Source organism: Corvus hawaiiensis, chromosome 3 (assembly GCF_020740725.1).
Source record: "Corvus hawaiiensis isolate bCorHaw1 chromosome 3, bCorHaw1.pri.cur, whole genome shotgun sequence".
In the NCBI taxonomy this organism is placed as follows: domain Eukaryota; kingdom Metazoa; phylum Chordata; class Aves; order Passeriformes; family Corvidae; genus Corvus; species Corvus hawaiiensis.
The window spans coordinates 81,399,926-81,425,328 of record NC_063215.1 but is presented as its reverse complement, the minus strand read 5'-3'; the positions used below and the strand labels follow the sequence as shown (position 1 = coordinate 81,425,328).

Here is a 25,403-nt window from a genome sequence, read left to right as displayed (position 1 = left end):
ACTGCCTTTAAATGGAAAATGAAGTCCTTTGAAGATATGTTGATTGTTTCAAACATCTGTCCACATCCTTGTGCATTAATTAGGAGGCCTAATAGAGCTTTTTGGTTTTTTATCATATGTCTTAACTGTCAGAGTGGATTTATACATCTCAAGACAAAACCACTCGGTATGCTGCAACTCAATATCCACCAGAAAACACAGAGTGTGCTTTTCTACTTGTATTTTCTTACAGAATAAAGCTCTGGAGAGGTGTTGGGGTCCCTCCCCTGCCGTGTAGCCCTGGGAGAGGGGCCCTGAGGGCACAGGCACGGGGTTTCCCTGCCCCTGCTCAGCCTCGTTCCCATTGGTTGGTTTGTGTTCCCTGCGCGGGCAGAAGGACCCTTGGTCCCGTGACTGGAACAGTTCCTGGGCAGAGCTCCGGCCGTGCGGCTGGAGAAATAAACATCTCTGAAACAGCTATCAAGAATCTGTCTGTCCATTATATATTTCCTTTCCACGGGACTCCTGGTTTGATATATGCGTGTTGCAGTATCCCCACTGCAACAAATGGTGGAGATTTGAGAGCAGAACGATCCCCGATCCCTAAGCGACTGATTTGTGTGAGTAAACCCTGGAAACTTTGGATTCCTCTTCTTGGTTTTGCTTTGCTATTCCATATCTAAACTATGGAGGAACCGTGGGAAGACTCTTGGCTCTCAGAGCTGCATATGGACATTTATCTTAAACTTAAAATGATTCTTGAACAACGATTTGTGAATTTTAGCTTGATTCAAGCTCAAAAAGAACTGAAACACTTCCTGGCATGGTTGTTTAAGAACTTTTTCTATGTTTCTTGGGATTTAATTCTTACCAAGGGCTTTTGGAAAACCGTTTGGACACAGTTAATACTGGAGTCAAAATATATGCCGATGGAAGAATATTTTCGTGAATATTATTTAGTTACCGAGAGTGTTGAGCAATGTCAGCTGTGTCCTGGCGAAGGGAAGCGTGGCGCAGGGACCGTGCGGCCCAGGCCACGTGCACCGAGCGCTCTGCGAGCAGCAGCGAGGCAGTTCCCGCGCGCGGGCGGAGCCACGCGAGCCGCAGTGTCGGTGGCGGAGCGAGGCGCGGCGGGACCCGGCGGTGCCTGCCCGGTCCTGTGCAGCGCGTGGTGGAGCGAGCCCCGTGAATGCCTGACCGAGAGGGGCGGCACGCGGGCGGCGGCTGGCGGCGATGGCGATGGAACGGAGCCGCGCCCAGCCGAGACACGCGCTGGAGCGGGGCGCGGGGGAGTCATCGCTCGGGGGCCCGGCCGAGACGTGGGTGCAGCGCCCGGCAGCGGCAGCGAAGCTGCGACCAGAGGAGGCGACGCACGGAGAACTGAGCGGCGCGGCCCGGCCCGGCCCGCACAGCCCCGAACGCGACCCCGGGAAGAGCGCGCAGGCACCAGCAGCCCCGACAATTCCAACACGGGAGCGACCGAAGGAGAGAGCAAAGACGCAGCGAGACAGAAAACAGCAGCCACTCGGAAAAAGGAAAAGATCATAGCAACTAAGACCTTAGGGATAGTAAAATGGTATAATGTTAAGCAAAATTATGGTTTTATAACAAGGTGTGACAACCAGCAAGACATATTCGTGCATAGAACTGCTATTAAAAAGAATAACCCTGAAAAATGCATCCCAAGCTTGGGAGATGGAGAGGTGGTGGAATTTAATATTGTACTAGGGAGAAAAGGGTTACAAGCATCGCAGGTCACTGGGCCTGATGGTGTTCCTGTAAAAGGCAGTATATATGCAAAAAATCGTAGTCATGTTAGACAGTATCTCCATTGTAAGCCTCCCCTACAGTTTCCCTTTCCTAATCCCACCTTTCCCTTTTACCCTATGTCCTGTTACCCCCAGTGTATTCCCAATCCGTTTTTTCATCCATGGTTTCCCTCACAAAACCATGCTTTTGCCAATTGTTTCCCCAAAAATCCCTTTCCAATGCCGAGTGGGGGATGAAAAGGGGGAGGGAAGAAGTTAAACCCTCTCCTGCCTCAGTTTCCCCACAAAGCATGCTCAGAGAGTTCTGTCTCCCTTCTGTCAGCCCTAAGATGTTCCACAGAATCTGTTTGGACATTTAAAGACTCAGGAGGGTGGCTTGTTTTGTTTTGAAACTGTTCTTGTTATGTTTATCCAGTTGTTTTCATTCTCCTTTTATTAAAATAAAACGGGTGAGGTGTTGGGGTCCCTCCCCTGCCGTGTAGCCCTGGGAGAGGGGCCCTGAGGGCACAGACACGGGGCTTCCCTGTCCCTGCTCAGCCTCGTTCCCATTGGTTGGTTTGTGTTCCCTGCGCGGGCAGAAGGACCCTTGGTCCCGTGACTGGAACAGTTCCTCAGCAGAGCTCCGGCCATGCGGCTGGAGAAATAAACATCTCTGAAACAGCTATCAAGAATCTGTCTGTCCATTATATATTTCCTTTCCACGGGACTCCTGGTTTGATATATGCGTGTTGCAGTATCCCCACTGCAACACTGGAGGGCAAGGGATTTGCCTCGATCTGCAGGATCAGGTGACAGTGGTAAAGAGTAAACAAAAGAATACACAGAATAAAGATGGTCTTTCTAACTTTTCATTGTTTCTGCTGTAAACAACATTAACTACAGTCTTGGGTGAGAAGTACAGTCTGCGGAGGAAGTAGGAGGGAAAGAAACCAAATACAGCTGTGAGAAGAGAGATGCAAGGGTTACCAAGAGCTTGGTTACTCTTCACATTTTGACCAATCTGAAAGAGAGCTTTGAAGCACAAAGTTGCTCTGCTAAGCAACTAAGAAATTGAAAAGATTGAAATTCTTAAATGTTGATGAGAATGTCTTCTTTACCATATTATGTTGAAATCTCTGTTCTATGTCAAAATTGAAAGTAAGTATTTACTACAAAAATCCATGTGTCTATTTTCACAAATGCACCCTAGCGATTTTAAATCAATTTTTCTATTTTATTCAGCTTTATTCAGTTTTGGGTTTATATACTTGATACAGGATTTTTCTGCTTGGGGAAAAAAAAATTATACTATGTCAGATTTTGTCAATACAGATAACTTACACGTTTTCACTGAATTCAGCTCTTTGCTGAATTGGGATCATGCCTTTGAAGGAACCTAACTACAGGGAAAGCTAATAAAAATGAGCTCATAAAAAGCACACAGTTAAAGTGAACAGTCTTTGAAATCTGTTACAGGTTGCCAGATCTGAGGCTAATGCAAGGTCAGCTCTCCCTTAATTTCTTTTGACTTGTTTCTTCCAGAAGAGGACATGATACTATTTTCACTCCGGTCTTACTTGCCAACAAGGAGATCCAAATAATCCTCAAGCTGCTGAGTCAATTTGTGGTTATGGAGAAAAGCATTTATCAAATATGAGAGATTGGATGTCCACTGGGAAAGCTCTTTTTCAGACTTCTCTCTCAAGCAAGACAAAACTAAACTATTTTTCTTAGGTCACATTTTATTATCCTCTAGCTCTCCTCTCTCAACTTCTCTATACCTTTCTCAATAGTCCTGCTGAGGCTGAACACAGACTTGTTTTTCAGGACTCACCACCACATGTTTGTTGCCATAGTACAGTTTTTTCAGTCTTTCACAGAAGAGCCTCAATTCTTAATCTGTTACACAGGTAAATCTCCATTTCTATTAATGAAAATGACGACTCATTCCCAGCTACAGCTCTTTATATCTGTCTGTAATGAATTGCCTGTTGCTGTTTTTGAATCACCTCTTAAATACATCCAATTTGATTTGTGGTTTTCTGTTACACAATTATGTATTCATTTTCAAAACACACATATTCCACTTGTGAACTTACTATTATTATTATTTTTACCTAGAATTTCCACAGCATCTCTGGAGATACAGCAGTTGCCTAGTGGGATTTCTTCAAGGTTGCTTAGTTCATCAGGGATTTATCTCACAATGTAGGTGATGGCATCCTCAATAGCTGTCAAATGGTTCATGTATAATAAGTGTAGCCTTCTCATATTTCTGATACCTTCAACCATCAATGGGATGAGGAAAAAAAGTAACAGGTCACATTGTTAGCTGACCTGTTTTGGTATGTTTCTAATGCCGTGATCACAGCCAACTGCTAGACAATTAGATTTTTACTGACTCACATACAACAACTATCTGTATTTTGATGCCATCAAATGTATGACAAGTTTTGTTTGCATAGAAAGATAAACACAGCCTACTGATCAGGTACTGTATCATGTAATCAATATGAACTACCCCTCAGCCCAGAGAAAGTAACTCATAGAAGATCAAATGGGATCTTCCTGTGGAACAAATACAGGAGAAGCATTTTTTTAGTAAGTCATCAAAAGCAGACATATGAATTACCATATCCATTTCAGTTACTGGATTGTGTGGCCCTAGCAAACACTCAAACTTTTCAACCTTGGTATCCAGTGACTGACCTCACAGAAAGTCAGCAATAGGTCAGAGATGGGAACTGTGTCACCTTTGCAATCTGAATGGCAGTTCATGCAGATTAGCCAGTTCTGGGGTCAGTCTGTCAGATCAGCTTGACTGTGGTATGCATTACTAACTTGAAAGGAGCACTCTGATACTTTGTGGCATTTAGGATACAGAACATATCGCGACTTCAGTGCAAATGTATAATAAAGTACTTTTCTAAATTAGATAGTAGGACTTCCAAGTTGTAGTAGTGTACAAACTTCAGAGGTTGTTAAAGCATTCACATTCTCAGCACAATATACTTTATTATGGTGTAAAATAAGAGTAAGCAGCAAAGTGTAACAGTGCTTGTCTCCATGTTATCTGAAGGTTCTTTCTTTGCAAGTTTCCTTCTTGTAAAATTACTTAATATCTTGCTTGCTTACAGAGTAGGTTGTGCAATGCCCTTCTGTTGCCAGAAAAATAGAGAACTGTTTCTTGATGTAAAGCAAGTTCCAGTTCATAAGTACTTGAAAATTTATGATACAGCAGTTATCAAAAACTTGTCTCTCTGTCCAGAGTTAATGGTCCAGTTAGTAAATATTTCTGCTACCAGTAGAAATGAGTGTATCTGCAATGCATTTAATTAATTCATTCTTGAATGGTTTCATTAAAAGATGGTAACTTTAATTCACAAACGAGATGTTTATTGTGGGACTTTGATATCTAGACTAAACCAAACAGTCATACTGTTCCAAGAAGCCGGGGCTCAGGGTTTTCCTAACTAATTTGAGCAGCACTGACTCAAGCAACTAGATATAGTGAGGCAGGCCCAAAGAGAAGCTCTAACAGCCCTAGATGTAAATGCAAAAGCCATTTCAAAGTGGATGATTTGTAAGGATTAACCTAATCTTGATATTACTTTGACACATTAGGAATAAAACTCCACAGCAATCTGCCTACTTGCCTTGTCATGGCAGTTGGCTCCAAACTTCCCCAAGAAATCAGAAGTTGGCTCTTCACATCAGTGATTCTGACTTCCTTTTTACACAGTAATTATATACATTCTGGTAAATTCACATAATGCATGATTCTTGAATGTCTAAAATTAAAATTAAACAGGAGCCTTTCCTACTGGCAGACAGGTTGCATTTGTGAGTACCCAACAATGCATTTTTATGCAGCACAGCTTATCACAGCCTGTTAAAATGCTTCCTTTCCCTTTCCCTTTCCCCTATACAGTAAGCCAGAGGGAAAGCAAATTTGTCCCACTGGTGTAGGCTTTGCCAATAGTTAAGATACTTGGAAGGGTGGCTATGTGCAGAGACCTATAAGGCACCTTAAACTTCAGCCGACCATCCAGAACACTTTATGATTGCTCACATATTTACATGTGGTGTGGGCCTTAATCACTGAAAGCAATTTCTGAAGTGTGCAGAAAGGAAAAATGCAGAAATTGCTGAGAAATCTGGCAGCAGCATCTGGGTGAAACAGCGTTACTCAGCTGGTTTCAAGCACTTTGTTCCACCCCCCCCCCCAGGAAAAAACCCTGAACTGGAACCCCGGACAAGGTCTAATCTGGCAAAAGCAGTGCTAGACTGCCCTCCGCTGGCACAGCCCCGGCAGGGGACAGAGGGTTGCTCACCTATGGTCTGAAGGGAAGGAGGCTGAAAGGAGGAGAGCAAAATCTTAGTATTTGAGCAAATGCTGAGAAAAATCCAGAGTGTTTGGATCAGGTGGATTTCTTTATCCTTCACTACCCATGTACGATAGAGCATCTGGAGGAGCAACTCTTGAAAACCTACTCACTGTTATTTTAGATAGGCATGGGCAGAACATCTATCCTTTGTCTCCTTCAGTGTCTCTTTGATGTGAAATTCCATCTGGATCTCAGCTGATCAGAAAATCCCTAGAAAAGGAAATAATTAATGCAAGTTTTCTTGTATTATCAAAATTATTTTTAAAAGTAGATAATGAATGATAATGAATGTCTTTATAAATAGTCTATTGAAAGCAGAGAAATCTAATTACTTAACTGCTTGTGTTCATACAGAGATCACTGTCAGAATCAGACAATGAGAAAATGCAGAAAATATTTCCAAATAGCGAACAATATCTCGTCTTTGCTAGGTACCAGCAGTGTCACAAAATTGTCTTCTGCATCATATCAACCTATGTGTATTTCACTTATACTTAGAAAATGTTACAGCACATGCATAGCACAGGGTCCAGTGCATGAAACCATGAAACAAGGAGAGACAGAACTAGTCACCCAGCCTAACGTGGAGTCTCATTTGTCACTGCTCCTTTTCGGCACACTAATAAAATCTGCATTTGTGACTCACTGCATAATATTCTGTAATTTATTATCATTGTCCCAAGTTTCCTCCTCAAACCTGATTCAGTGTAATATTTCATCTCCTTCTCTTTTGTCTCCTCCCATCCTTTTACAGTGCTCTGAGGACTACTCCTTGTGTTTATCAAGAGGTACACTACTTTTGTGCCCCAAATCACCAAGTTTTGTTCTAGCAGTGTATGCTGTTGGTCTTGTTAGGAGACAAGTACAAAACAGCTTAAAATCCTATTTATTTCAATAAATAAGAATTGCAATGAAGCAAGTGAAAGGTTTGCCTTAAGTGCAAGCAATTCCTTGACATGGCATTCTTTGTTGCCATCCCTCTATGTAGTTATATAAAAACAAGAAATACAATCAAGCAAACAAACAAATAAAAACCACAAACTAAGAAAGGAGTCTAAGCTCCACAGAGGGATCTGGACAGGCTGGATCAATGGGCCAAGGGCAATGGTATGCAATTCAACAAGGTCAAGTGCTGGGTACTGCACTTGGGTCACAACAACTGCTTGCAGCATTACACATTTGGGGAAGAGTGGTTGGAAAGATGCCTGGGGGAAAAGGACCTGGGGATGCTGGTTGACAGCAGCTAAGCATAATCCAGTGTATGCTCAGGTGGCCAAGAAAGCAGGCCAGTGGCATCCTGGCATGTATCAGCAGTAGTGTGGCCAGCAGGACTGGGGCAGTGATTGTCCCCCTGTACTCAGCACTGGTGAGGCCTCACCTCGAGTGCTGTGTCCAGTTCTGGGCCCCTCACGACAAGAAGTGAGGGGCGGAAAAAGTTGAGGTGCTGGAAAAAGTCCAGAGAAGGGCAGCAGAGCTGGTGAAGGGTCTGGAGCACAAGTCCTGTGAGGAGCAGCTGAGGGAGATGGGGGTGTTTAACCTGTAGAAGAGGAGGCTCAGGGGAGACCTTGTCACTCTCTACAGCTGCCTGAAAGGAGGATGTGTAGCAAGGTAGGGGTCTGCCTCTTCTCCCAGGTAACAAGCGACAGGATGAGAGGAAATGGCCTCAAGCACCAGGGGAGACTTAGACTGGATAAAGGAAGAATTCCCTAACTGAAGGAGTGATCAGGCATTGGAACAGGCTGTCCAGGGAAGCAGTGGAGTCACCATCCCTGGAAGCATTCAAAAAAGTGTAATTGTGGTATGTAGGGATATGGTTTATCGGTGGACTTAGTAGAGTTAAGGTAATGGTTAGACTCGATCTGAAGTGTCTTTTTCCAACTTAAATGGTTCCATGATCCTATGATTTCACGATTTGCAATTTGTCCAATAACAGACCTGTCTGGCATCCTCTGGAGGGCACAGTTTCCAGAAGCATCCAAGACATTTCAACATCAACAGGGAACAGCACACTCACAGCAGTGTAGTTAAATGTAATAGTAGAATCATGGAATGTCTCAAATTGGAAAGGATCCATAAGGATGAACAGGTCCAACTCCCTCCTCCTTGCACCATTACCTAGGAGTAAACCATATGTAAAAGTATCATCCAAAAGCTCCTTGAACTCTGACAGGCTGGCTGTAACTAAGTAAAGAGAAAGAGACATCAGGAACTGAAGGAAGCCTATTGCAAAGGTCTTGTAGCAAAGAAGTTCCACATAACAGCTAAGAAAATGAGCTGCTCTTAACAGATGTCTTGACTACTCACCTTTTTAAAGGGAAAATCTGATTATACAAGTATCTGTAGGGGCATTTTGTAGTATCAAGACAATTTTTGATTTAAAAATAGGTTATGTGCAGTTATAGGTGATTTTTTTCTGGTGCTGCAAGGAAACTGATAATCATTGTAAAATATCTACAGAGAACCTAAATCCAAGTCATATTTGATATAAATGCAAATTTGAGTGATCCTTGGATATGGTAAAGTAGGAACTTCCAGTCATGTTCTCTCCATAAAAAACAGATTGGGTTTTACTTGTTAAAAATTATTTGAAACGGACCTCCCAGCGATTTCCTTTAATGGGATATATATGAAAAGAAAAGGTTCCTTCTACAAATCAAACCACTGCTCTAATGCTATTTCTGGACCTGTAACTTTTCCAATTTATATTTCTATTTATAGATAGCCCATGGCACTTAATGAGATCTATGTATGAAATAAATATATGTGGCACGAATGCCACATTTAAGCCTGTTTCCTCAAGATGTCAGGAAAAAAAAAGTGTCCTCTCACAATAAATGCTGGTATTCAGTAGGGAGCAAAGGGATGGATTTACGTGCTAACCCTAAGCGGAGTTATCTGGGAGCTTTTTTGTTAAGTCGTTAAACACAGAAAAAGTGAGATCCCACTTTCTGATTCCTCAAAGCACAGACCGCAACCAGAGCCAGTGTTTGTCTTATTATATATTGTATTATTATAATAGGGATTGGCAGCAACATGTCAATTCTATTATTTTACAACTTCTTTAGTGCTACATAGGTCTCTCTGCAGTCAGTCAAAAACATAGTCACAGCACTATTAGCCACTAGATCATGAAGGAAGGAAGGGAGGGAGGGAGGGAGGAAGGAAGGAAGGAAGGGAGGGAGGGAGAGAGGAAGGAAGGAAGGAAAGGAGGAAGGAAGGAAGGGAGGGAGGGAGGGACGGAGGGTGGATGGTTCGTCCCATCAGGAGGAGCTTAGCAGCGGAGTGGAAGTGACCTCACTCCCGGGACAGCGCCGGGATCCAGTCAGCGCTGGAGCACCGGCGGCCAGCCTGGGCGCGCCTCGCGAGCAGCCAATGGCAGGGGCGGCGCCGCTTGTTGTCGCCCCGTGAGGCGGCTGCGCCCTGGGCTCGGTGCCGCCGCCGCCGCCGCAGGAGGGACCCGGGAGGCCCCAGGCCCCGGTGCCCGCTCGCCCCTCGCCGCCCTCACCGGCCCCGCAGCCCCCGCGGAGGGCGGGGAGATGCAGCCCCCGGGCGCTCAGCAGCCGCCGCTCTACGCGCCCAGCAGCGGGGACTTCACCTTCGTCTCCTCGGCGGACGCCGAAGGTGAGCGCGGGGCCGCGGGTAAGGCCGCGCTCGCTGTCCCGAGACGAGGGCTGTTCCCGGGCCGCAGAGACAGGAGGGGCCTTCCTTGCCCTCCTTCACGCCGCCCCCGCGGTTGGTGTCGTGGCTGGAGGCGGAGCGGGGTGGCCGAGGTGGCCGCTGCCCGGGGGCCGCTGCCGCGGGTGCGCCCCGGTGCCGTGTCCGCGTCACGGGAGCACCAGCGTGGCAGAGGAGGCCGTGCCGCTCCGCTTCCCGGCTTCTCTGAAAGCCGGAGCCGAGCTTGTCCCGGCGGCGTGACATAACCGTGACCCCTCTGTCACTGCCCGCTCCTCTGGCTCCCGCGTTGCTGCAAGCCCACTTTGGTGTCTTACCGAAGATTGTGTCGTGTGTTCACGTTTGCTGTAATGTTGAGCCAAAGCGTCTGCGCCGTGTCTCATTGCAGCACAGTCATGAAGGAGAAAAAGAAGCTGTGTATGTAATTTAGGGGGTGGAGTGGGCCCCCTGCCAAACTGCTGCACAAATAGCAGTGGTGTACCAGCATGCTGTGAAGATGTGCCTTAAAGCTTCAAAACTGAACATACGGGAGTCAACATCGTGCAAACTTATTTCGGTGGAGAATGATCTTTAGGGCTCTACCCATTTAAATAACAAGGATTATACTTTCATATATGTATTTAGTTACTCTTGTAATTGTGACTAGGGAATCATATAAATCCTTACTCATGTGTCCCACCCTGGAAAGGAATTGCTGAAGTGGAGAAGTTACTGTAGAATACCTGTTCTTTATTCACAGTCTTTCTGAAAAGAAATACAAGTCAACAGTATAGTCATGGTTCTGGGTTTTTTTGTTGCTGGGGGGTTTTGCTTGTTTTCCTTTGGTTTGTTTTTCTTCTTCACCTTGGCCTGAAAAAGGATCCATGTACCTCTGAGCGGAAGCTCTCTGCTTTTTCCTCTGGAAGTATTTGTTGGGCAATGCTGAACCCAATCCAATACAGCCACCTTTCCGGTAGGTTGTGTTGAATCGCACTTAGCTCTGTGTTTTTTACAAACACAAGAAGGTGTGATCTCCTGCCTGTTCAAGTGTAGTCCTGTCCTCAAAGTACCCTAGCAAAGAAAAACATAAGCAAAGTTAAACATCTTGATATTTTAAAGTTAAAATTCTACGCATTGCACTCTAATTTTTACATGTTTCCCAAATCTTGATCCATATGGAAAAAAAAAAAAAAAAAAAAAAGCTGTTCTGTTTCCCCATCTTATTTCTGTGGGAGGTAGGAGCTGTATGAAAGAAAGCTGGAGAGATGTTCACAATTAGGTCACCAGACATGGTAGAAAGAGCAGACTGGGGTTTTGCTTCTTGGACTGCTTTTTCAAAATTAAGAGTCAAGACTGTTTTGAAAGCTGGTTTTCTACAATGCTTGGTTGAAATGAGGTATCTGAGAGACCTTGGTTTTGCTTCTGTGGTGTTCAGCCTGAGACAGTAGCAGTGAAGGCACCCAGGCTCTCCCTAGGAACCATCAGTGTCATCAGTTCTTGGCAGATTTTCCAGCACCCTGTTGCCCCGCTGTTAAAAATCTCATTCAAAGCAGCGTGCAGAAGAGGTGGTGACCAGTCCCTTTTCCCCTTTGTCTTGCAAAAGAGACTTAAGATCATGTTAACAGGTTTTATAATTCAAAAATGTGGCTGCAGGTATTCATTGACTTGCTTACGAGTTTCCATGCCTTAGGATGGATTGTTAGCAGTCCTTGAGAAAGGAGAAATACTTGGGTGGTTGGACTGCTGTGTTTGCTTCTTTTGTCAGCTGTATTTATGCATAGAGTAGCAAAAACCTCTCCTTGCAAAAAAAGTGTTATGTTGTAGCAGAAACAAATATTTCTTAATGACATAAGGGTCCCAGAGTCAAGAGAAAACTTCTGAGGCTTCAACTTGATGCCCAGGCATTAAGATTTTCCTTTTTTCCTCCCTCTGTAAACAGCAGAGGAAGGCTTTGCTAGAGTCTGGTGAGAACAGTGTATGCATGCTGGGACTGAGAAGAGCAACAAGAAATTCCTGCCTTAGGTTACGATGATCTTTACAAGGGTCCTGTGCAGATGGTGTTCCAAGAATCAAAGGAATGGATCAGTAATTCTCACGATTATGAAATAGTTGAAAGGCATTTATGGAGAAGCTTGAATCTGAGTGGCCTAGCAAGCTGCTCTGGGAAGGAGAATTCTGTTGAACTAATTGCAATACTGAGCGATCAGTGAACACTTAAGACACGTTGGCTGAAGACATTGAGATTCTGTAACTGTACAAATTTTGTTCCTGTAAAATTATGTAATATTTTCCAAGAGGATGTTGCAAATGTAATCTACAAATATGGCCTGATGTGCCTCTGTGAGTATGTGTTTCAGAAGTATTTGCTGTAGTTAGGTGTTTTGGGAAATTTGTGCTGAGGAGCTTTAATGTGTGAAAAACACACCACAATGAAAAGGCAAAAAATATTTTCTTTGGTGAGGTGAAAAGTTGTTGGATGAGAAGAGAGTTTTTATTTCTCAATATATTTATAGTAAGCTTGTACAAAATATTTACACATTTCTGTTTGGATTTTTCCTTCTTAGCAGATAATGGAAATCCATTATTTCCAAAAGGAATAATTATTCACTTCTTATGTATCTTTTTCTTTCTTCAAGTTGCTTCATTTATTTTCCAATACTATTTTTTATTCTCCATCTGTATATAACTGAATAAAATGAGAAAAAAATTGATATTTATTGGTGATTTTGACACAACCAACCAGAACATAGAGAGATTACTCTTTTTTTTTGCTTAGTATTGTGGCAGAGCAAGATCGTAGTATATCAAAGAGAACTTGTATTACTTATTATTGTCCAGAGCCTCAGGATCTCTGGTAGCATTCCTTCTCTAACATTTTCAGCTGTATTAAAGGCAGGCTACAAATTAAAACATCTTCAAATGTTTTCCTTTTATGAAAAATCTGGCATAAAAGCAGAGAGTGGTTTTGGCTGAAACAATGCCTCTATAAAAAAATGAGCTCCAAAAGAGGTAGAGTATGGTCAGAAAAAAATGATGAATAATCCACAATTTATAGCATGTTGAGGCTCTCCTTAGTTCTCTCCTTTTGTGCCTTTAAACACTTAATGATTAGGCACAAATGGAAGCCTTTCTGTCATACCATAACACTGCATCATAAAACAAGAGTCCCATCTAAAAGCTAAAACCTGGTCATTTGAGACGTAACCCAACATTGTTACTATTGCAATAAAACCACAAGTACACTTTCAAATTATGTATCTGTGAAAGCATAATTTTATTTTATAACTTCGAATGTTTTATGGTGATGACCAACACCTGTAGCTTCATATGTTTGTTGTTTATCTTCCAGTACTTTTAATATCAAATGGTTTTGGCAAGACTTAAAAAGGTCTATATTTTTCTCCCTTTTTCTTTAGATCTTAGTGGCTCCATAACAACTCCAGATGTTAAGCTAAATCTTGGAGGAGAATTCATCAAAGAATCTACTGCGACTACATTCCTAAGACAGAGAGGATATGGCTGGCTTCTGGAAGTGGAAGATGATGACCCAGAAGATAACAAGCCACTCCTGTATGTTGCAATTATTTTTGGGTATCTATCTTTATTAGCTGTGTAGGGAAAACAAACAACTTGTAGTCTTGCATTGTCCCCCAGCCTTGTGCTGTGCCTAGAATTCTGTTTGACAAATTATTTGACCAATGAGTGTTTTCTGGTGCAAGAATGGAAACATTGTTTTCTCATTTTGGGCTTTAATCTCTATAAGTATAAAGCTTATATGGTTTTTCTGCTTTTATCTCTTGATCATGGTTTAAAAAAATGAGACTGTATTCTTTGTATCTCTTGCATTCACGTTTCTTGATATTGTGAAATAATCAAAGGCTAAGACAATCCTGTGGGAAGATTCCTCTTAAGTGAATCTCAATCATTTCTGTCACTTATTCTGAAGCAAAAGCATTGTGAATCATGATTATTACAGTAGGGATGTTAGAACCAAGGTAGCGCAAACTTTATAATCTTTGATGCTGCCTTTTACTATAAAGCTAGATTAAAAGGGTGCTAGTGCTGAAAGACAATGACCTCCTCAGAACTGAAAGTCTTGCGTCCATTGTTCTGTTCATAGAAACATGGTTGGCTGAAGAAAGTTTGTATCTTGAGGTTACTACACTGTGAGTCAGGCAGCCTGGTCCTTGTTCTGCATTTAAGCAATTTCATTTTCAGTGTCTCAGTGTTTTTCTGTGAATTAAACATAATGATGCTTTTAAAAATTGGAGTGAGACAGAGAGTACTCTGGAGAACTCAGATGAGAGTGTTGGGAGACAACAGCTGTCTGGAGAGCTTAATAATGACAGTGCTACTTGAGAAGTGGTTTAAGTTAAAGTGTGCAGAAGTAGCTCCTTCTGTGCATAAGTCTGTTTTGTAAACCCCTGACTTTTAATTAAGAAACAGACTGGTGTAGTGAGGTGACAACATAGGAATTCTGACTTTCGTGTAATTTTGTTGTTTTGATTATTCCCAGAAACATGTGCCATAATGAATTCTTGCTATCTGAATCCTATTAAGGATTGAAAGAAGAGCAGCCTGTTAAGGGCAGTTCACCAATGCAGTGCTACTGTGCGAATGTTTTGTTCAATAAAGTGAGACTATTTTTTTAACTTTCTCATTGGGCAGCCTTACTCCAGACACTTGTTTCCTGATACAGCTGCCATCACTTTCAGGTGAGGTAGCTGTCAGCTTCATACAAAAGATTTATTCACATGAGGAACTGTCAGAAGCCCTAGACAATGCCAAAGAATTCTTTCTATACAGCCAATATTTGTGTTACACAGTCTTCAGAGTAAGGTATAGGGATGCTACATCCTTTTTAGAGAAGTGGTGAAAGATAGATGCTTCTAGTCTATTCCTTAGATTCAGGGTTGGTTAAAGAACAATTTTTGTTACTTAGTCACCACTTAGTAATACCACTTTTGAAGTAGCTTCAGTAATAGTAATCCAAAAATTACCTTGAGGGACTGAATTAGCAGTATTTAATTTTTTTTTTTTAAAGAGAAATTGTGGTGAATCATGTCTTTGCATTTATTTCTCACTTCAGCTTTTCTGAAGAAAAAGCCAAAAAACCAAAGCCTTGGATAAAACCTTCATGAATGGACTTAGGATATTAAATATTCTACATTTTTCTTCACTGTGTACTTAAATATACAGCAGTATATCTGCTTGAAGTCTCTTGCAACTCTTCAGAGCTCCTCAGTCATGGCTGAGGTTCTGCACATAAAGAAAAGGAATTGCCCATTACTTGGGAAGTCTGATTCCTTCCCATTATGCTAGGACAGTCAGGGCAACATGGACCAGTTGGGAGTCTCCTGGGCAGACGAGTCTTCCTGCCAATTTGTATCTGCTTTCAGAGAGTTTGTAACAGGAAGCGGGAATGCAATGAGAGAAGGGCAAGATCTGTTGATACATACTGCTGCTAGTTCAAGTGACCTCTATTTATTTTACCCATATTGGAAACAAGCTAGAAATTAAACAGTTGGCATAAGCTGATCTGTTGAAAACTACTGTTGTTGAAGGAAATTAAGCTCCATTTTCTTTTAAAAAATTAGTTTTATGTGATGTATTTGGAACGGTTTAATATTAGTGAATGTAATGGTATTCTTGCAGAATTTAAAATAAAATGTTTTCATAGTAAGTGTGCTTGTGGCAAACTGCTTGGCATAGGAATACACGGACATTATGTGTGCACGTCTTTGAATTTTAAGTAGTTACAGTGATAAACATGTCACCTGTCCTCGTGTGTCAGAAAAATAGACCTCCTGTCTTAATGCAGACTCGCAGGGTATCACAGAATCATAGAATTGTTTGGGTTGGAATGGTTGACCTTAAAGATCATCCCGTTCCAACCCTGCTGCCTTGGGCAGGGACACCTTTCACCAGTCCAAGTTACTCAGAGCCCCATGCAGCCTGGTCTGGGTATGCTGTGTATGTTTTCTGTTCTCAGTCATGTAGTTTGTTTTTGAGTGACTAAATAAATCTAACTGTGTCCCACCAGTTACTGAATGTGCATGAAGGTATGGCCTTGCTTTACTGTGCACAAACTGTTCCTCTGTAGTCATGGCCTCAGAAAGCCTTGTGGGTGACAGGAGACTTGCTCTATAAACCTACTGTTTGCCCCTGTACTTACTTTTTTTAGGTCTGTTTCGTTACTGTGGTGTATAGTAATGCTCACTTGCTTTACAATTTCAGGGAAGAACTCGACATTGATCTGAAGGATATTTACTACAAAATTCGATGTGTGTTGATGCCTATGCCATCTCTTGGGTTCAATAGGCAGGTAGTGAGAGACAATCCAGACTTTTGGGGTCCTCTGGCAGTTGTCCTCTTCTTCTCAATGATTTCATTATATGGACAATTTAAGGTAGGTATAAATCTTCTGACTAAAACGAAATCTGAACTAAATTTGGGGATGTGATTGCTAAGCAATTTGCATTCTTACGTAGGTAGAAAGTCTTTTTTTCACATACTAATGTGGGGCATTTCAAGTGCTGTTTCTCAAGTTAATATGTAGAAAGACAGCATTTAGGAATGTATTAAATAGCCCACGGATAAGTTAATCATGATGAAATGTCAGGTTTGTTTTTATACAGTAAAACAAAGGAAAGATGTGGTTTCTAGAGGAACCAGATTGATACTGATGGGTTTATAGTCATATTAGTGAATCTTTCCATTTTAATTGTAACCTTTTGTTAACTTGCTTTTTATTACTAAAAAATGTTACCAAAAAGCATTTGTTTGGATGCCATGAATTCTAATTTCCTGACAAATAAAGCTGCTTATTTAATTCATACTATATGACTGCTGTTATCTGGTATATTTAATCTTCATTAGTGACATTTGCTATTTTGTCCTCCCTGCTCAGTTACAATCAAGTAACTTTCCTCTGGTCAAAAATTCCATAATTCCTTTTGAACTCCAGGGTGAATAGCTACTCAGAGGCATTGTGCATATTTAATTGATTTCCATAAACTGTTAGATTTTTTCTTTATGTTCTGGTTAAAATAAAGAAGTGTTATCATTTATAGTAACAATTTGAATGTAAGCCTAGGTGCTCCTGCATTGGAAGTCTTTATGACTAAATGTGTGGTTGCAGTTGTTTTAAATGTGACCAAGTATGGCAATAAGCCATATGTAAACTAGCAGAATGTGCTTATGCAAGGATTTGTGTGAATGGTGGAATAAAATCATTCCCTTTGGACCTCTGGCTTCAATATGGTGTACCAAATGCTGACTAAGAATTCACTCTCAGTATCCTGTCTCCATGAGGCTTGAAGTGAGTAGACTAAACCACTTTATTGTTCAAGTCTTCTGGGTGAACCGCTCGCCTGCCTCCTTGGCAAAGCAAGGACCATTCCTTGACCCTGTGACAGATGAACCACCTCCTGCAGTTTGTGTATCTCCTGTACAGGAACACTGGGCCTAATGTTTCTTAGGAACAGTGGGTTTACCATATGGATGCAAGAGTGCTCTTATATGTATGAGGAGGGAAAGCTAGCAGCTAGCAACAGGATGACTGACAGCAGCTGGACACATGAACCCAAAGGTGGGCTCTAAGCTGGGGAGAGATGAGCACTCCTGCTCTAAGACTTTAATCTGGTCCTCTTCTTTTAGACAGTGGAGGAAAGCAGGAAGTAAAAGGAGGCCATGTGCTATTTTCACAAATAGCATAAAGCCACTATATTTTTTTTCGTTTTTATCTGGTTTTCCCTAGCTCATTCTTCTGGAAATCTGGAACTTTTAATTAAGCAAAGTATTGAACTGAGTACTGACTTAATTTTTTAAGTTCAGTCATTGTATGTTTGGAAATACAGAGACTGGACTTAAGACTGTTTCCTTCTAAAAAGGCATTTCAAAAAGGAGAGCTTTACTTCTAGTCCTTGCAGTGGCTCAACACCAAAACCAGTTAAGTTAATTTGAAAGTTCGGTTAAGCTAGAGAATGATTTTAGGATTTCTTCTGTAGTTTAAGAGCATAACTATGAAAGAAGCAAGAAAAAATAACAACAGACTTGGTCCCAGGAATCTGAGGCTCTTTATTAAGTTGTCATCATCATCAGGTTCCACTGAGAATTAAAGTCCTGTGTCTTCTGAGCGTTCTCAGTTTGAGTAAAGAATGAAGTGGCATCTTTATAGGTGAAAGAAGAATTCCAACTCCTTGTATTGGTGGGGCTGACTTAAAAACTGTCTGAGCCCATATTTTGTAATAGATGAGACGTGAAGGCATTTAGGGTAGTTTTAACTTCCTATTCCTGCTACAGTAGTTACAAAATACATTGCATGTACACCAAATTTACCATTAATGTGATTCTGTAAATGTAACCTCTGAACTTTATTTGCAAATTGCATTGTGTTACTGAACACTATTCTTGCCACAATTCAGAATTCAGTTTTCATAATAAAATCCTTGACTGCAGTGAAAACGATTATGGAAATGGATTTTCCTTTTTCACAATGACAATTACTCATACAAATGAATTGTTTTTTATCTCTTAAGGTTGTTTCTTGGATTATAACTATTTGGATATTTGGATCCTTGACAATTTTTTTACTGGCCAGAGTTCTTGGAGGAGAAGTAAGTACCTGTATGTGAAAAGGATGTAAAGGGAGGTAACGTTAAGTCTCTTGACTATGTTTTTCAGCAGTAGTTGGGTTTTCATAGTGCTTGGCTTTGGATCTTGTAGTCAGCTAAGAATGGATGCAGTTGCTAAGTCAACATTTCGGGTTCTCAGTCTCCAAAATAAAATCTGAAATACAGATATCATCAGCTAATCTCTCTGTGCAAGGGATTGTGCACTTGGAAGTGATAAACAATCTGGAAATTTGTACTATGAGTCCCAGAAATTCTACCAGCTTCCTGTGATCCAGAACTGAAGTCAATTTTTGAGGGAGAAATGCTTTCAAGTTTTTGGTCACTGGGCTAAATGGGACCTTTTTTTTTCAAATGGGGAGCTAACAGCAGTTAGATGTCCTTGTGTGTAAAGCACCTGCCAGTGTTTGTTTTCGACCCTGGCCTGATGCAGTTCAAACCCATTAAAGTATGAAATCCAGTGCATGTTTCTCAACTGCAGAGCCAGCTGGAGTTGTGGCCTGCATCCCTTCCTCCAGCTGCTTGCACCAGCAGGGTTGGAATAGCTGCTGAGCTGTTTCCAAATTGAGTCATTAAGTGATTCAGGTGTAAACAACAAAAAATGACTTAGAGCAAGGCCCACAGACAGCTACAGTGGAACAGTCAGGAGGATAGAACTTCTTAAAATGGATCTGCAGCATAAAATGCATTGAACCGTGTCGTGGAGAACTAAATATTCAGTGATGCTTGATTTCTATACTTTTACTATGGATATTGCATTAATGATGCACCAGTGTTGCAGAGGTCCTATGTTATTTACTTTAAACTTTTTAGATTTTCCTTTTAATCATTATTGTTAGTCTTCTTGTGTGAACGCTGCTTTGAAGGAAAAATGTTTTATAAATGTGATTGCATGGCATTTCTGCATATCAACACAATCCAGATGCCCTTAAATCAATCTGGTTTGCAGCTTAAAATGTGGAATTACCAGAATGTATAAACTGGAGAAAAAGTATAGGTTAGCAGAGCTGATTGTGAAGGATTATCATCCACAAGAAAATGCTTAAAAGATGCCACAATTTCTCCTGTTAAATCCAAGAAGCCTAGCTGTGCACAGGAACATTTCAGACCATAGTAGGGGAAAATCACACATTTCCTTCTGAAGCTAAAAGTAGTTATGGAAGTACTTGGAACAACTCTGTTCGAGGTAGTGACAATAAATTGAAGCTGGAAATCAGAAGAATTCTGTGCCTTACAGGGATCAAGTTTCAGGTGACACCAAAAGCATTCATGTACTTTATGTATTTATTTATGTATAGTGGATATGAGTATGTTAATGCAGAAATTATGTCTTTATTGCTTGGGACAACTAGGACTACAGCTGGTCCTTGAGAGGTCTGTTACAGTTCTATGCTCCTGGGTATCATATGTAAATGTTTCCTTTGAAAGTGATCATTTACAGTGTTTCAGTAAAGAAAAAAAAAAAGACAACGTATTTCTAAGGTTCAGCATACAACACCAGTTTTTATACTACCAAGCCTCCGTTAGCGGAAACTTCATGAGTATAACACATTATAATTGTTATTCATAGTGTTATAACAAGAACTAATTGTGTTTGGTGACAGAGATTGAGTACTGCACAGCTTATTTTTGTGTGCTTGAAAATTTCAGGTTGCTTATGGCCAAGTTCTTGGTGTAATAGGATATTCCCTACTTCCCCTCATTGTCATAGCACCTGTACTTTTGGTGGTTGGATCATTTGAAGTTGTTTCTACCCTAATAAAAGTAAGTTCATATCATCTATTGAGAATTGTTTAGTTATTTTTACGTCACTTTCTTAACACTTCAAGTAATCTGTTCAGGAAAACATAATGATGTGTCAAAATTTTCATAACTACAAAGTGAGCTCTGTGATCCTTTTGGTTAGTGTGGTGGAAAGTGAATGTCGTTTTAAATGCTCCTTTTGAGTGCTTGGGCATATACAGTGCTGTTGCTATAACAACACCTGTTGTTACTAGGCTAGCTTGTATTTAAGTATTTTGCTGTGCTCTAATAGTTGCACTACAAAAAAAACAGGATTCTCATTTTGAGAAGAGAATGCATAATAAAACCTCAGAATGAAGAATCTGAAAATAAGCTGTTCTCTCCCTTCCCCCATCGTCCAGTTTATTTTTAGTCGCTGCAGCATGAATATGACGTTAGTCATTGTTCTGAGACCTCCCTGTAGTGGTAGCAGTACAAAGCTCTCGATACCCTTTGCAGACAAGGTAAAGATTGTTCTGATTTAGAGATGGGGAAGGTATGGCACAAAGAATAACCTGCCTGATACCACCTGCTGCTGGACACCTTCTATGGAACCAGCAACATTCCCTAAAAGATCCCAGAATGACATAACACTCTTCAACACTTCTAGTACTTCTTAAAACCCTTTTAATAGCCTTTGAAGTTACTGCTGAGTCTGGGAAGCTTAACTGATAAAATTCTGTTATGAGATAAGCTGTTCACTTTCTGGGGGTTTTGTTGATTTCATTGTTTCTGTCCTTTTAGCTTGCTGGTAAACAGTATAATTGAAATACAACTAGAGTGTATGATAAATAACAAAATTGCTGTATTTGTGATTTGATAATTTGCAATTACTGATAAACGATAGTCAGAGAGTAAATCATTAACTTGCCAGTTAACTAATATATAACTTCAAAATAAATATATGTTCATGAAACCTCTGTTATTTGACTACTACTAACAGCCTTATGTTAACTTCAGGGTGAATCTCTGCAAGGTTCTTATCTTTGCACCACTAGTATGAAAATGCATTACAAGCCCCAAATGGCCAAAACTACTTGGGCTGTGACAAGTACTACTTCTTAATGGCTGGCTCTGTATTGTATTGAGAGAAGAAGTGATTTTTACTGTGGTATTTGGAGAGACTTTCTTGTGGTGTCAGCTAAGACTCTTCATCTTCTTTTTCAGTTGTTTGGAGTCTTTTGGGCTGCATACAGTGCTGCATCATTACTAGTTGGAGAAGAATTCAAGACCAAGAAACCCCTTCTAATTTATCCAATCTTTTTATTATACATTTATTTTCTGTCCTTGTATACTGGGGTGTGATCTAGTGTAAGATGTGGCCAGAAACCGTATTTCAGTCACTTGCAGACTGATAATGTGTAAGATTAAGAAGGCTGGAGATAATACAAGTGACTGTTTTGAATCCAGTTGTCAAGATGTTTTAAGATTGAAGAGCATATTTGTGTATATTATTTAATGAAGCAATTGTAGCTATATAGATTTGTATCAAAGTTCTAGGTTTGTTTAAGACTCTTCAGATTTTAATGAACAAAATAAAAGGACCTTGTGTTTTATAACAAAGCGTAGCAAAACTGCAACTCAATACCTGTGCCAAAAGCACTGGGACCAGATTACTATATTCAAGAATTAAAAATGAGGAGTTAACTGTTAACAATCTCAAAGTGCAATTTTTCTTTTGAGCTTAAACACAGCTGTCTTTTTCTGGCACAGCAAATTCTGTAGATAATATATATTTATGAAACAGTCCTGATTGTTCACAGAATAGTCTGTATAATCAAGACAAGAAGATACTACTTTTAATTTAGTGCCTCAATTACTGTGATTTGGCTGTTGAGTTTTTATAAATTCCAATTTGTTTTCAAAACATGTATATACTGTGTATTTTGTATCTATGGCTTGTGTGTACCGTAAATACTCCTTGGTTAAGGATGTATATTGGGTTTTTAAAAATAGAAGATACAAGTATTTGAAGTTTTCATTTACTATCTCTGACCAAAGGAGCAAGATATTTACTGCGTGACATAATTAATTAAAATGCATATTTAGAGAATCAAATTATTTTACTTAAAAGTATAAATTTACAGAGAAATGGGTGAACACCTTTCTCAACTCTAGTGCTGGCTTAATGTTGGAGAAAAAAAAGATGATCTATCAAATTTGTGTGATCTTTAAACAATGTTATTTTATGATGACAAAATAAAAATTTTGCTTCCCTAACTATGTTTTACAACATCTTGCTCTGTTTTGCTTTTAATAGCATGGTATTTAACATGCATCCTTTTTTTTTTTCTTGCACCAATACTATTAATCCTTTGTAAAGAGAACTAAGAAAGATTTGGAAGGCCAGATTCTCCCTCCACTAAATAAGGCAGAGTTACAGCCTTAGTAACAGTTAGAGTCTTGCTAATTTTGACTCTCCAAGGATTATGTAATAATGTGATGACATGTTAAATATTTCCTGTGTACTGTGTTGATTGCTTATATAATGGTCCTTATGGTAATATTTCTTCACAAGGGAAGTCCACTGAAGTTCACTTTGCATGGTACTAATATAGGCATTTGCAATCTTCAGTATTTGGTATCAACACATAGCTCTGAAGTTTCTTTTTTTTTTTTCTGGTAACAGAAAAAAAGCATTTCCCGTGCTCTGCCCCCTGCCCTTTTTTTATTGCTACAAATTAAAATCAGCCATGACAAGGTAATAGCAAGGGCTGTCTTCGATCCCTGATGGACATATTTCCATAGCAGAACTGGAGCTTTTCAGCTTTTTAGACTGTGTAACTAGCCATCTTGGGGACTTATTTTTACCAGTCATTACTGATGCAAAATACATAATTAAATTCCAACTCTCCCACAAACCTTTAGCTCATTCAGTCAGCTTTCCTGGCTGATGCTTGTGTTGGTTTTAAATGGAACTACTTGAAGTTAGTGCTGGACTAACTGTAGTGTAATACTTGAGCTTGTAATATATAAAAAGAGAAAAATTAGTAGAGTGATTGACATTTCACCTGATTTTTGACTTCTGAAGAAGTTGTGGTGGAATTAATGCAAAGTAGTACTAAATCAATTTATACCAGCAGCAGCTTATTTCTTACCTACAAGTGTTTTGAGAGCATTCATACCACATTCTCAAAAGAAAAAGGAAGTTACAGTGTATTTAAAAAAACCATATTAGCTTTGGAATCTTGCATGATAATCTGGTTTTACCTCTTCTTTTCATGACTTCTATTTCTTTTTTTTAACAGGAATATCCAACTATTGTTATAAGACTCCACCCAGCCCCTGTGAATACGTTTAACTTCCATCACCACAAAGGTGAAGGGCAAGAACACTTTTGGGTTACTAGGCTGTCGGAGAGCTTCAAGCTTAGTTCCTTCTTCCATAGTTGTTCATGAGGTGTTCTGTGCATCTGAACTATGAATATTGACAGGATGCAAGAATGTTCTATTGAGTGTCCAATTGCCTCCCTTTCCAGTAATGTTCTGTGAAATTTATAGTTGCAATTTTAACTGTTCCTTTCCACAGACTTGGCACATGTGTAATATGCAATGTAGATATGCACTTAACATAGTACATATTTTGTACACAATTGCAGATTTGCACCTTTTAATCTTAGTATCTTTAGGGTCACTTTTTGCATATGTTGTGCGAGAAACATACAAACAGCTCTCAAATGATTCTGATAGTTTGTAATAACTTTGCATTCAACAAACTCATATTTTTAGATGAGGTGTGTGTGTAAATACAAGATGTATTTTATAAAAATTTTGAATTAAACTTGTTTACAGAACATATGAAGCTCATTTATATTTACTGACTTAATACTGAATAATTAATATTGATGCATTAAGACATGTCCATGCTCCTGTGCATGCCACCAATATATGGATGCTGTACATAGCACCAAAAGCTTTGAGGCTATAAACAAGTTTTTGTGATAATCAACACACTACTTCAGTCTGTCAAAACGGTAACTTAGAGCACATCCATCTAGCAAAAAAATTGCCTAAGATGCCTTTGGAATACCTCATTTTGGCATGGTGACATGGGTATCACCCCTTGGTGAGACATGCATTTTGGATGATCTCCAGAGAGCAGCTAGATATGTACTTGTCTTGTTTCCTCCTCTACCCATCAGACATACTCTGCTGTTTATCAGAAAAATTATGTTTACTTGAAAAGTTGATTAAATCCATTGTTGAGACAACATACAGCTTGAGATCTGCTGTAATTTTATCATTATCCTTATCCTTACTGGTGTTTAATGTTTTGCTTGAAGTACTACTTAATAAGAAGCTTAAAAGCGGCTTATTTTGCTCTCAGGACAGTTTTGATTAGCCTGGGTGGCACACATACCCATGTGGGTTTGGTTTGATTTCCTTATTTTTTTCTTCACACATTGTATTTCTTAAAAAATTTCCCTGCTAGAGCAGCCTGTGCTAATTTGGGTCCTTCTAATAAAAGTATTTTGTAGAAAACTTTATACTTGAAAATTATCTTAAAGACCATCAGTAGCCTAAAAGCTTTGTGAAATATTTAACACGTCATTTGGATAAAATAAAGCCTGTGGCACATAATGTGTACAGGTAGGCTGAGCTATACAAATTGAATTGCTATTTTAGTGGGTGAAAAGGGGAAATCTCAACTAAATACAAGATGTTTTATTAAACTCATGTCATTTTTGAGGCACTGCTTCAGAGCAAAATGCTGTCGTGGGTGCAATGGCTCCGTGCTCCCCGCCCGGGACCAGGGACACCCTTTCCAAGGGCAGCGTGCGTTCCGCGAGGGAGCCGCGGCAGAGGCACTGTGGCTTTGTCACTCCGTGCCAGCGCTGAGGCCACTTACACTGGGGCTCTCTCGCAGCGCTCGGGTTCAGAAACAGAACCAGTGTCGGAGCCGGGGTATGAAACACAAATACCCGCTCCGGTTTCCCCGAGGCGGGGGGCGGCGAACTCGCTTGCCCGCTTATGAGCCAGCTTTTGTCCGAAGCGGTAACGACGCGGCAGCGGCGGGGGCCGAGAACGCCGCGCTCGGGGCCGGCGCTCGGGGCCGGGAACGCCGCGCTCGGGGCCGGGAACGCCGCGCTCGGGGCCGGCGCTCGGGGCCGGGAACGCCGCGCTCGGGGCCGGGAACGCCGCGCTCGGGGCCGGCGCTCGGGGCCGGGAACGCCGCGCTCGGGGCCGAGCCGGAGCCCTGCGGGCGCGCGGGGGGCGCGGTGA

The 25,403-nt window shown here is 40.8% G+C and overlaps 1 protein-coding gene and 1 long non-coding RNA gene across 5 annotated transcripts in view; one reads left to right on the top strand and one right to left on the bottom strand.

Moving 5' to 3' along the window:
• Positions 1–10,207, bottom strand: part of LOC125322914 — a 78,232-nt gene extending 68,025 nt beyond the window's left edge. For 2 of the 3 annotated variants that reach the window (XR_007202272.1, XR_007202270.1), the window contains exons 1-3: positions 10,105–10,207; positions 8,051–8,230; positions 6,226–6,325 (exon numbers count right to left, since the gene is read on the bottom strand). This is a non-coding gene — a long non-coding RNA (uncharacterized LOC125322914). The remainder of the gene's footprint in view (positions 1–6,225; positions 6,326–8,050; positions 8,231–10,104) is intronic. The other variant, XR_007202271.1, reaches the window with a different exon arrangement.
• Positions 9,430–23,976, top strand: YIPF4 (Yip1 domain family member 4). Of its 2 annotated transcripts, none has more exons than XM_048297293.1 (6): positions 9,430–9,754; positions 13,183–13,336; positions 16,004–16,175; positions 18,307–18,384; positions 20,050–20,163; positions 21,349–23,976. In XM_048297293.1, the coding sequence occupies exons 1-6, from the start codon at positions 9,652–9,654 to the stop codon at positions 21,484–21,486; spliced, it is 759 nt and encodes a 252-aa protein (XP_048153250.1). In that variant the 5' UTR covers positions 9,430–9,651; the 3' UTR covers positions 21,487–23,976. The 2 variants fall into 2 exon arrangements, with proteins under 2 accessions (XP_048153250.1, XP_048153251.1); XM_048297294.1 differs by having other exon boundaries at positions 9,432–9,736.
• The last annotated feature ends 1,427 nt before the right edge of the window (positions 23,977–25,403 follow it).